At 47.8% G+C, this 12199-nt stretch overlaps 1 protein-coding gene across 5 annotated transcripts in view; it reads right to left on the reverse strand.

The window, feature by feature from the left end:
- SLC4A5 (solute carrier family 4 member 5) overlaps positions 1-12199 on the reverse strand; it is a 98733-nt gene that overhangs the window by 21803 nt on the left and 64731 nt on the right. For all 5 annotated transcript variants that reach the window (XM_069583719.1, XM_069583722.1, XM_069583723.1 and 2 more), the window contains 6 exons: positions 11758-11932; positions 9604-9737; positions 8642-8913; positions 4068-4126; positions 3007-3207; positions 482-595 (listed from right to left, as the gene is read on the reverse strand). In XM_069583719.1, the coding sequence (XP_069439820.1) occupies positions 482-595; positions 3007-3207; positions 4068-4126; positions 8642-8913; positions 9604-9737; positions 11758-11932 (955 nt within the window). The remainder of the gene's footprint in view (positions 1-481; positions 596-3006; positions 3208-4067; positions 4127-8641; positions 8914-9603; positions 9738-11757; positions 11933-12199) is intronic.

Below are 12199 nucleotides of genomic sequence, written 5' to 3' on the forward strand. Positions count from 1 at the left end.
GAGGATCACTGTTTTAAAGGATCATTTTCAACAGATCCCAAGTGGCTCATCTTATAGACTACCATGAGTGAGGGAATTGTCAGTTCAGTTTAGTCGCTCAGTCGTGTCCAACTCTTTTCGACCCCATGAATTGCAGCACGCCAGGCCTCCCTGTCTATCACCAACTCCCGGAGTTCACTCAGAGGGAACTGTAGACCCATAAGTGGAAATCAAGCGGCCTCAGCTGGACTGGAGGGTGGATTCAAGCTCCTTCCCTGTATCCTGTGGCTACACAGCAGAAATTCATCATGGATACATCTGCAAGCCACCACTGCAAAGGACTGCCCCCAGGAGGCTGTGTAGTGAAAGTGTGAAGCATATACAGAGAACCGATGCGGCCCCTTGGCTGAGTATATTAAGAACTTGATCAGCATAGAGGGCAAGAGATCTGCAGCTGGGGGGCAGGCAGAAAAAATGCCCAGAGCAGGGTTCCAGAGCAAACCTTAATTTCGCTGGGCACCAGCAGCTTGGGGGTTGCCAAGCCGAAACAGGCATCAATTCCACAGAAGAGCAGGATGGAGAAGATGATGGAAAAGTCAGCTATTAGGGCGCGAATCTGCAAAAGAGAGATGAGCAAGTCAGAGAAGCTCCTGCTCACTCCAGGCAGATATCATCCTCCAGCAGCAAAGAGGAGAACTGCTGGGAGCTTGAGCTCCAGAGTCAGAACACCCACCTTCAGCTGTCTCAGAGAGGGCCAGCTGCTCTCTAGGCTGGATGGTCCTGGTGACACTCCCGCCCATTGCTTTTTGTCTCCAACACTTGGTTTTCTAAAACCTTTGTGTTTTTACAAATCTGACAGCTGTGAAATGGTATGTTTTCACTCCTCTCTGCAACACTGAATTTCAAGGGGCAATGTGGTGGTTTGTAAGTAATTTGACAGCGGAAAAGGCAGTGATTTTTTAAAAGTCTTCACTGAGTTTGTTACAATACTGCTTCTATTTCATGTTTTGGTTTTTTGGCCACAAGGCATGTGGGCTCTTAGCTCCAACCAAGAATTGAACTTGCACCCCCTGCCTTGGAAGGCAAAGTCTTAACCACTGGTTCACCAGGGACGTCCCAGGACTTTGTTTTAATGCATTTATGTTGCAAGTACACTACTTTTCACTCAAGTTGTATTTTGTAAAGGCCAAATAAAAGACTCTTTAGAAAGAGTAAATAGGTAAAAAAAAAAAAAAAAAGAAGAAGAACCTAAGAATAAATCGAATAAAAAATGTGCAAGACCTCAAGATCAAAACTTATAAAACACTATGATGAGAAAAGAGACCTTAATAAATGGCAAGGCATACCACACTCACGGGAGCTTCCCTGGTAGCTCAACTGGTAAAGAATCCACCTGCAATGCAAGAGACCTGGGTTCGATCCCTGGATTGGGAAGATCCCCTGGGGGAGGGCATGACAACCCACTTCAGTATTCTTTCCTGGAAAAATCCCATGGACAGAGGAGCCTGGTGGACTATAGTCCATGGGGTTGCAAAGAGTCAGACACGATTGAGTGACTAAGCACAGCAAGCATACCATATGCATGGATCAGAAGACTCAGAATTTCTCCTCAAGTTGACATTTAGAGTCAACATAATTCTATCAAAATTCCAACAAGTTTTTTATTTTGGTGAAATTTAAGTTTCTACAGTTTATGTGGAAATGCAAAAGGCCAAGGCATTATTGGAAAAAAAAGGACAAAGAGGGAAAGTTTGGTCTGTAAGCTATACATATGTATTAATCAGTCTTAGAAATCAAGACTGATATTGACATAAAACAAATCAGCAAAACGGAATATAAAGCTTAGAAACAGATCCCATCACATATGAACAGTTGATATATGGCAAGGGACACACTGCTTCCCTTGTGGTTCAGCTGGTAAAGAATTCTGTAATGCAGGACACCTGGGTTCCATCCCTAGGTTGGGGAGATCCCCTGGAGAAGGGAAAGGCTGCCCACTCCAGTATTCTGGCCTGGAGAATTCCATAGACTACGGTCCATGGGGTCGCAAAGAGCTGGATACACTTTCAAGGGAAGCACTGCAGAGCAGTGGGGAAAGGATAGCCTCTTTTAAAAAAAGAGTGCCGGAGCAATTGGCTATCAAAATAAAACCACTCTCTCACATGTAACATCAAAAGCAATCCCGGAAAATTACGGATTTAACATGAAAGGAAAAACAATGAAGCGTTTAGAAGATAACATAGAATTTTTCCTATCCAATATTTTCTTTGAGGAAAAATGTGAAGCTAAGAATCTCCATTAATCAAAATATACCATTAGGGAACTTCCCTGGTGGTCCAGTGGTTGGGAGTCTGCCTGTCAATGCAGGGAACACGGGAAGATCCTACATGCCGCCAGAGCAACTAAACCCATGCTCTGTGATAAGAGCCGCCGCAATGAGGAGCCTGTGCATCACACCTACAGAGTAGCCCCTGCTCACTGCAACTAGAGAAAGCCCCTGTGCAGCAATGAAGACCCAGCGCAGCCAAAAACAGAAAGGAGATACCATTAGCAAAGTAGCAAGGCCAGTCAGAGAGCAGAAGATACATGATCACAAAAAAGTTTCTATCCAGACTGTATAAAGAGCTGCAAATTGGAAAGAAAAAGACAATCCGGTTGAACATATGCAAGAAATGGAAACAGCCTCTTACAAGAAGAAAGTCAACGGTCCTATGGCCAATAAACACATGAAAAGATTTTCAACATATTAGTTGCTGGGGAAATAAAATGAAGAAAACCACAATATACTACTAGGCTAAAGCAAAAAGTCTGATAATATCAAGTGTTGTCATGGGGACATTGTCATTGACAACACAGGAACCCAGTTCTCTCCGACTACAACGTCTGTGCTTTTAACAAAAAACTCCTCAGTGAGCAAGCGCTGATGTGGACCCATCACATGGACCAGAACCCTCTCAGGGACTCAGCAGAGGCTGCCACGTGGACTGTCTGACTAGAGGCCCCCTTCTAATTGCAGGGTGAAGTTACCTTCGTGGGGAAATAGCGGCTGAATTTGAACTTCTTCAGGGTCAGGGTCATGGAGTATGTCCCGAAGAAAAGGATGAATGACATGAGTGCCAGGTCTGGGATGAACTGGCAGGAATTCCCAAGTAGGCGCCCACCATAGTTCAAACACTCCTTTTTGCTCAGCAGGGACCAGTCCAGCGCTGTGAGGTTAAGGGGGTTGTACTTGGAGACCAAGACAGGAGAGAAACAGTCAGGGCCTTCCTGGCAGGTCAGCTGTGTCCCCCCACCTGCAGCTTCCAGGCAGCCCACACAGCCCTCCCATGCTCACGGGGGCTGGGGGGCCCAGCTCTCCTGCCCCATACTGGTGCCCAGCAACAGAGTTATGCTTCTGGGGACAGGCTGTTTCAAGGAATGACGAGCAGGAGGCTCCCTGGGAAGGTCAGAAGCTGACATGTGCTTCTTCATTGTGTTCTAGGAGGTACTGCTGTGTTAGAAGAAAAGTGCAGGTCTGGCTCCCATCCCAGCCAGTCAACCATGGGTCCTGTGCACACCGCCTTCCTGGAGTGTCTCACATGTACCCTCCCTTCTCCTTCCTCTTTGAACACCCTTTCACATGCTGGGGCTCACACCCCACCCTTGTCAGACCTCTGTAAGGTTAGTCACTTCAGTCACCTGACCTTTGGTGTCCCAGAGGTTTAAAATCCAGGGCACACAAAACAATTACATATGTGTATATAATATACATTCCTATACATATTCATATATGTATATGTTCCTAAGTATGTACATGTACACACATCCATATACATGTCTCTAAGCATAATAAAAGGAGAGTAATTTATTTAAAAATTTATATTTTGAAAAATTAATGTGCAAATATTCAGGAACCCACATAATGAACTACACAGATGCTTGCCACTAGCCATTTTGTATGTTTGTATTGAGATGTGTGGTAGTTTCATATAATGAAGGTCCCCAATGAATCAGGCCACCCTATGTTCACACACCTTTGCAATGTGATATCCACACTTCTCCAACAGACAAAAACCCTTAAATGTCTGAAATAAGAGAAAAGGACTTACCAGAGAAGTGTTGGTATTTGGTGGCAGCGTGGCTGAAGCATTGAACAGGGTTGTATTCACTGCGGATGAGCAAAGGGCATGGGGAAGGGTCATCAACTGCCGGGTGGGGAGCTTGCACCCCACCCCGGGCCCCGCCCTTTCATATTTCCTTCCAGTTCCTTAGGGCCAAAGACTGTTTTCATTGTGAGGGTAGCTGCCCCGCTTCACTCTTCTCACTTTGCCTGAAGAGAGACCCTAGGCCACAGTTCTGATAGACTAGCTGCATCAGGTTAGGACAGATCCTGTCTGATCTCAAAGGGCTGGCTTTAAAAACTGCTGCCAAGACAAAACTCTAACACAAGTGGGTAAATAATTTGCCTTATGGAACCCTACCACTCACCTGACCAATGTCTCTGCTCTTAGACTTTAAAAAACATTTTCAAAGAACTTACTCTTTGCCATGCGTTATGCCAAACGCTTAAACACATCATCTTGCTAGTTCCTAAATCCCCAAGAAATCTCCCCATTTTAAAGATGAGGTAACTGAGGCCCAGAGAGGCTAACCTGCCCTTTGCCCAAGGTCACACAATTCCTACTCGAAGGAGCCACTATCTATCCCAGACTGGCTGGAGCCGACACATCTCCCAGCTCTAGACAGCGAGCTTCCTTTCCTGCTCTGCTCCCTTTCAAATTACACTTCCCTTCTCTCCTGCGCTCTCTATATGTGTTTTGCTTTGGTTTTTTAGGTCAGCTGGGCCTGCAAGAACTTGTTTGATATCTTTCCTAATCTTCCCCTTAAATGCTTGCTGAGGAAAATTAAAGCTGGGTCCAGGACCTGAAGGAGAATTAGGACCCCAGAGGTGCTGTTCTCAGCCTTCACTCTGGATCCCTTGTCCGCATTCCCCTGCCCCAGCCTCAGTGTCCCTGAGTGAGTGGAGCAGAGGAGGGTTCCTTTCAGGGGCCATGAGATGTGGCCATTTATTAAAAGGCAGCTTTGGAGGGCTGCTTGCTGCCATCTCTCTTGCTCCTGCACTGCACAGATGAAGGAGCAGGGCCGGAGCCTCCTTGCCTTCCAAATGAAGGCTGACTCAGCTCTTCCTCCGTGGCTGACTTGAGCAGGAAGGAAGGAGGCCCAGCCAGCTGGCTGGCAATGACCTGAAATCCATCATAAGCCCCATTTGGCTCCTTCTAGCTCTGGTTAGGAACCCAGAGGGAAGAAGAGGCTATTCTTGAAGCATCCTGCAACCTCCAATAAACTGCCATGGGTGGATGTGATCAAGGACCCTTTAATGTGGCCCATAATTGGGCATTTGGGGCTGGGAGTGGCTAAGGAATTCAGTCTTGACCCATAGCAGAATATTCTGAGAAGTTCTACAAACCCAGAGGTTTGTTACAATTATTCTGAAGAGAAATCAAGGACAGCTGCTGCCTTTCCTCACACAACTGACCAAAAGAACATGATGCACAGTTAACAGTGGAGCAGAGAAGGCAGGCAGGAAGGCTGACTCAGGGCTGCTCACACAAATGCTACAGGACTCCCAGCTAACACCTGAGCTGGGGAGTGCAGCGCCGTTCAATTGCCCGAGTTGTCAGATCAGATTTTCCTTTGATGTCTTCTGCTTCGGCTTTATCATTCTTTGATATTGAGAACAATATAAGGTTTATTTGAAAGCCACTTGGAGATGAAGGTAGAACTATAACATGGAAAATCCCAGAAAAGGTCCAACTGTCAACTAGTTTTAAATTCCAGTGTTTACAAAGTGGTACTCACTTGGGATTGAAAGCAGCCAAGTCAGTGTATGCAGCATCCATAAATAGAATACAAATCAGTTACAATGGAAACAAGATTAAATTAAAAATAGTGCCCCCAAACAAGCTCTTACGATAAAGAGTGAGAGTACCATGGTCAAACTGGGTTTTGCAGTACCACTAGGATTATGGAACTATTAGAAAATGAGTGGCCCATGGACTGGGAAAGAAACCGTCCTAGTTATCTCCCTCACTCCAGCCTGCTAAACATCTAGAATCTTCCCTTTCCTATTCCCCTAATCAAAACTAACTTGTCCTGTTTCCTGTTCCTTTACTTTTCAGGAGGAAATGGAAAACCTAATCTCACTAGGGCTAGTTGCTAATAATGATTTGGTTTAATAGAGCTGTGGTTCTCAAACTTAAGCATGAGACTCACCCAGAAGGCTTGTTAATATACAGCTGGCTCTATCCCCCAGTTTCTGATTCAGCAGGCCTGGGGTGGTGCCTGAGAATCCACATTCCTAACAAGTTCCCAGATAGTATTGATGATGCTTCTAGGGACCAACTTTGAGAACCAAGGCAATAATAGCATGATCTGAAAGAATGCAGTGACATCAGGGACCTGGGCCAGGCCAGGCCAGATGCTATTTGGAGTTAGGTGGATTCGATAATGGTTCTCAAATCCTAACTTATATGTCCTTTCATGCTTATATGCCCTGTTCCTGCTGCTGCTGCTGCTAAGTCGCTTCAGTCGTGTCCGACTCTGTGCAACCCCATAGACGGCAGCCCACCAGGCTCCCCCGTTCCTGGGATTCTCCAGGCAAGAACACTGGAGTGGGTCCCCTGTTCCTAGGGAACCCCTATATTTGGTTTCTCCTGTGGATAGATGATTCCCAGAATGTCCATATGACCTCAGAATTTGGATCATTTCTGAAAGAAATCAAGCACGTGTAGTTCTGAAAGCCATGTTTGTGGGAACATGTGTGTTTAATGCAATGGATCTGTGGTTCAAAGGGTGTGAGCAGAAAATGAAAGCGCCCCAGTGGGGCTTGGCCCACAGAGGCGGGATTTACTCCTGGGCATGATGACAAGAGCCAGCAGGTAGGATCTCCTCAGTCTCCTGGGCAAGCGACATGCCCTGGCTCAGGGTGAAGGACAGCTTCACCTCCTGCTGGATTTTAATGAAATACCTCAAAATTAATGATAGAGGAAAAAAAGAAAAAATTAGGTCTAGACATCTTTACCAATTCAGTGCAGTGACAGAGGGTGAGAGTGTACAACCAAAACCACATTCTCTGAGGTCAGAAAACTTTTATAAGTGAAGTCGCTCAGTCGTGTCCGACCCTTTGTGACCCCATGGACTGTAGCCTACCAGGCTCCTCCATCCATGGAATTTTCCAGGCAAGAGTACTGGAGTGGGTTGCCATTTCCTTCTCCAGGGGATCTTCCTGACCCAGAGATTGAACCCAGGTCTCCCACATTGCAGGCAGACGCTTTACCGTCTGAGCCACCAGGGAATCCCTAGCCTAAAGTCGAGGGCATGGTAATTGTGCAAAAAATATTTTGGTTGACTTATGATCAATTATTTTTAATCAATCATATGTATTAAGGTGCTGAACAACACAGTGTCTACTTACGTGCAATTCCAACCCAATCTGAGTATAGAAATGAAAATGTCACAAGCATCCCGTGAGACCAGCGGCACTGATACCCGTCTTTTACAGCTAAGAAACTGGTGTGACCTTGGGTGTCTCTGGACCTCAGTTTGCTCTGTGAGTCCAGCCTGGCGGTGCTAGGAGATACGTGGATGTCCCTCTCGGCTCTGCTCTATAGCATCCTGGGCACTCTGGGTGCATCCCTCTGAGGGCTGCTAGGGGCGTGATTACGACTGTGAAGGAGGCCAGTGGTCCACGAATGGAAAGTCCTAACATTACAGATGATGCTTTTTTGGTCAGAAAGGAACTTCACAGGAGTGGCACTGAGTATTATTGGGCTGACGTTGGTTGATTTAGCCTCCCACCCAGAGCGGGGGTCCTTTCTAAGATACCTTTGGCAGATGGATATCCAGGTAGTGTCCAAGCTGTTTGCTACTACCCTAGGGGACCCGTACCTCTCAGGGGGGTGGCTCCCACCTCTGTAAGTTATGCCTTGAATTCAGCCAGCACTTGGCTTCCTGGAGCTTTCATTCCTCAGCCCTCCTTCTGCATCTTATAGTTACACAGGGTGAGTCTGGCCCCTCTGTGACATGAAAGTCCTTCTCTCACACCACTCTAAGATCTGGTTAGCCCCAGGTTCTCCAGTCATTCTTCAGTGACATGGTTACCAGGCTCTCCTCACCCTGACTGGCCCTCTACCCTGGACATGTCACCATCTGCAGGGATGCTCATCCTTCGGCTATAAACACTGGCAGAGATGTGTCAGGGAGAGCTCACAGTGTCATGAACTCATGTAACTGGGAGGGACTTGAGGTCCCATCAAGTCTACCTCTGGCCTGACGCGGGAACCCATGAGCAGCACTCCTGACGCTGGGCATCACCCCACGCTGAGGCCAAGCATGCCTTCTTCCTCTCCCGGGGTATCACTACCACTGCTCCCTCCTGATTATAACCCTGGGCTCTGGGATTTTGACCCTCATTAGAGCTCTTGTCCCCTTGGATTCCTTCCAAAAACTGGTTTAAGCCCCTGTACTTGCTCCCTTGGGATAGAAAGCCCTTGGCTGAACTGCCCCTCCCAAGCTGCTCCACGCTCCTGCATTTGAGTAGAGAGACAGGGACAGAAGGGGTCTGCATGTTGTCGGGGAGTGGGTGGTGGGTGAGGCCCAGGGCGCCTCTGGGGTTACCGGTCACCTGTGTCAGGGGCGACACACTCGCATTTGTAGGTGGTGATAGAGTCAGGCTTAAAGTTCATGTTGATGGGGTAGTACTTGAAGGTACCGATCATCTTCTTGATGGCATCGTAGATGAAGATGAAGCTGATGAGGGTGGAGAAACCCTCCTCAGTGAAGCGGGTGATATACTTGATGACAAAGCTGGCATCTGTGGCCACCAGGATAAGGCACTGGACGGCCGAGTGCAGGCCAATCCAGAGGCGGAACTCCATGTAGTCCAGGCCGTTGCCTCTGGAAGGCAGAGGGAAGCGAAGACCTCCAGCCCGGGCTCTGGGCTGTGCTCAGCTCCCCAGACCCACCCTGGGGGGCTCATCTGCTCCTCTTGTGGCACAGATATCCCCCTAGGAACTGCAAGAGGACTGGGACTGTGGGCAGGTCCTGGGTGGGGTTGTCTGGTCTGAGAGAATTCTGGGGCAAGGATCTCTTGGGGTGGCAAAAAGGTGCTCACACACTTCCATTCTGAAACATTTGGTAACAAACAGCCAGAGTGAATGAAAACAGGGAATTTCAAAATGACTGAGCTGGAGCAGGCCTTAGAAATGGGCTCAGGCTGTAGGTGCAGCAACTGAGCCCAGAGCTGCCTGAGTCAGGGTACAGCCTTCCAACCTCCAGCCTGAAACATTTTATACACTGCATTGGCTTTCAAGTCTTAATTGCTCATTCTGCTAGTGGTGTGAATGCTCTCTTCTTGTCTTGCCTGGATTTCTCCCTATGCACTTTGCTAATATGCAGTAAAATGGCTTTAAGGCAGGTAGCGGAGGGGAGTCAGGATGGACCGCCTCGCAGCACCTCCTAACAGTTTTGGTGCCTTCTCAGCCCATCTCCCTCTCGGGGCTCCTCCCCTACCCCACCCGCCGCATAACTGCAGCAAGTGAGGAGCAGATGCGTTGAGAGGCGGGTTGGGGCGGGAAGGGCACCTACTTGCTGAAGTCGAAGAGGAGCTTCTCAAAGATGAGGATGGGTCCCGTGCTGCTGAGTATGATGAGAGGCTGTCCCGAGAAGAGGCAGAACAAGGAGCCAGCCATGGCAGTGCCCAGGAAACTCTCCATCACTCCCTGGGGGCACAAGGACTGTGAGGCTCAGTACAGGCATGAGAAGGGGCCTCTCCAACAAGCTGGAACCCAGCTATCTTGGCAAGGGCTCAGGCCACAGTGCCTGTCCTTTGTCCCAGGTCCTCTCCTCCTCAAATTCTGCTCCCCATCTCTGACTCCACAACCTCCCACAGTTGCCAGCATCACTCTCCCTAATTCTAGGCCCCATATGACTTCCTTTTGGCATGCTAGGGCCTCAAATGGAGAAGGAAATGGCAACCCACTCCAGCAGTCTTGCCTGGAGAATCCCAGGGACAAAGGAGCCAGATGGGATGCCATCTATGGGGTCGCACAGAGTCGGACATGACTGAAGCGACTTAGCAGCAGCAGCAGCAGGGCCTCAAAAACAGGGCTGCCGATGGTTGTGCTTGTACCCCATGCCCGTTTTACTCCCAGAGGACAGCCCATTCATCTACCCAATCATTTTTTCATTCAAAGATCTAGTAGGTGACTTTAGAGATCAGATCATCCATTCATTCAAAATCCATTAAGGGCCAACTATGCATCAGGCATTGTGCTAGGTATTGAGGACCCACGGGCAAACAAGAAAATACATCTTCATTCTAGTGGGAGATACAGACAAGTAACTAGGCAATTTCCATACAGAAGAGTTTCTCAACTTCAGCACTACTTACATTTCAGGCTAGATCATTCTCTGTTGTGGGGTGAGGCGGGGGATGCCCTGTGCATTGTAGGATGTTTATTAGCATCACAGTAGCACCTCACCTCCCAGTTATAATAACTCAAATTGTCTTTAGATGTTACCCAATGTCTCCTAGGGCTCAAAATCATCTCTTATTAAGAACCACTGCCAAGGGATGTGATAAGCTGGGATAAGATAAGGGTGTCACAGGAGCACACAGCAGGAGTGAAGGGTGGTCAGGAAAGCCTCCCAAGAGGTAGAAAGACTGAAGCTGAGACCCCAAAATTGGGCCGAGAATAGACCAGGAGCATAGTGTAAGTGGAGTGATGAGAAAGAGCGTGGTCTGCGAAAAGAGAACAGAGTGTACAGAGGCTGGAGCTGAAAGGGAGCCTGGCTTTGAAAAACTGAAAGATGATCAGGATTGATGGAAAACAATGCAGATGAGTGAGGATAGATATCTGAGAAGGGGAATAAATGGGAGATGGGGCTTGAAAGGCAAGCAGGACCACATCATGAGACCTACTGGGCAACCCCGGGATTCATGAGTCAAGGATGATGTGTGAATATCTGGGTCAACCATGGTCTTGCTCGTTGGCTGGGGTAGCATCAGGTCTGGAGGGAAGACAATAGATGGAATGTTGGTCCTGTGAGTTGGGGAATCCCAAGGGGCAGCGATATGGACATGCCCAGGAGGCAGTTGGATATTGAACCTGCCGCTCAGGAGCGTGGTGTGGGCTGGAGATAGGCACTCATTTCAATTTATCTAGGAAAATGGGTCTTTACCTTGGTGCTCGAGCTTTCCAGTGGTGCTATCCTGAAGGCTCCCATTAGAGAAGGCCCTTGTCTGGGTCTCAGTCTAGTGTCACTGTTGAACTGTTTTCCCCAGGGAGACCTGTCTTACTGTCACGATAAACATTTCTAAAAATATCTTAACTTCAAGCTAATAATTTAAGGTGAGGTGTTTTTTTTTTAAAGTACAGGAAGAAGGTCACAATTAGCCACTCAATTAATTGTGATGATTAAATTCAAGCATCGGTAGGAAAAATATCAAATACCAAAGCAGATGATTTCCCTTTAAACATTTGATCTATTTACGTCATCTTTAAATTTTGTCTTTAGTAATATGACTTAGCTTCAGATTTTTCAATTATGTCAGCTTGCTATTATTATTATTACTATTTTTTGAAGTGTAAAGAATTGCAAAAAGTGATGAACTGCCCCTGAATGGTGGATGGAATCCTTGCTTTGGTTCCGGGATTATGGCTTGTAGCTCCTTACCACCACCTTGTGGCAACAGATTTTTCTGAGATTTGCACTCACGTCTCCAACTTACACACGCACCTGATAATTGTCAGTGGCATCTCCCAGAAGCCCACCAAAGGTGATCGCGTTGGTAATGCAGCCGAGGTAGATGAATAGGATGGCAGAGATGGACTGAATGTGGAAGCCATCGTAGAAGTCACTTGGGAACCAGGGCAGCTTCCTCTTGACATCAAGACACAGGCCACCGAAGAACCTGCTCAAGACAGGCCCAGGGATTGCTTTCTCACCACAAACACCAGTGTAGGGGCAGAGCTAGTCCCAGGAGCCTGCAGGGCCTGTGGCAAGGAAGGGAACTTGACTAGGGATGGATAGAGGAAGGGATCTTTTCACCAGAACATTTCACACCAGGAAATCACCCACCATCTCCACTGGGAAGGGTGGTCACAGACAGCCCGAGTGGGAGAGGGAAGGCCTTATGGGATCATGTCTTGGGGGCAGACCTAACATTCTACAGGGAATG

This window comes from Ovis canadensis, chromosome 3 (genome assembly GCF_042477335.2).
Source record: "Ovis canadensis isolate MfBH-ARS-UI-01 breed Bighorn chromosome 3, ARS-UI_OviCan_v2, whole genome shotgun sequence".
NCBI classification, from domain to species: domain Eukaryota; kingdom Metazoa; phylum Chordata; class Mammalia; order Artiodactyla; family Bovidae; genus Ovis; species Ovis canadensis.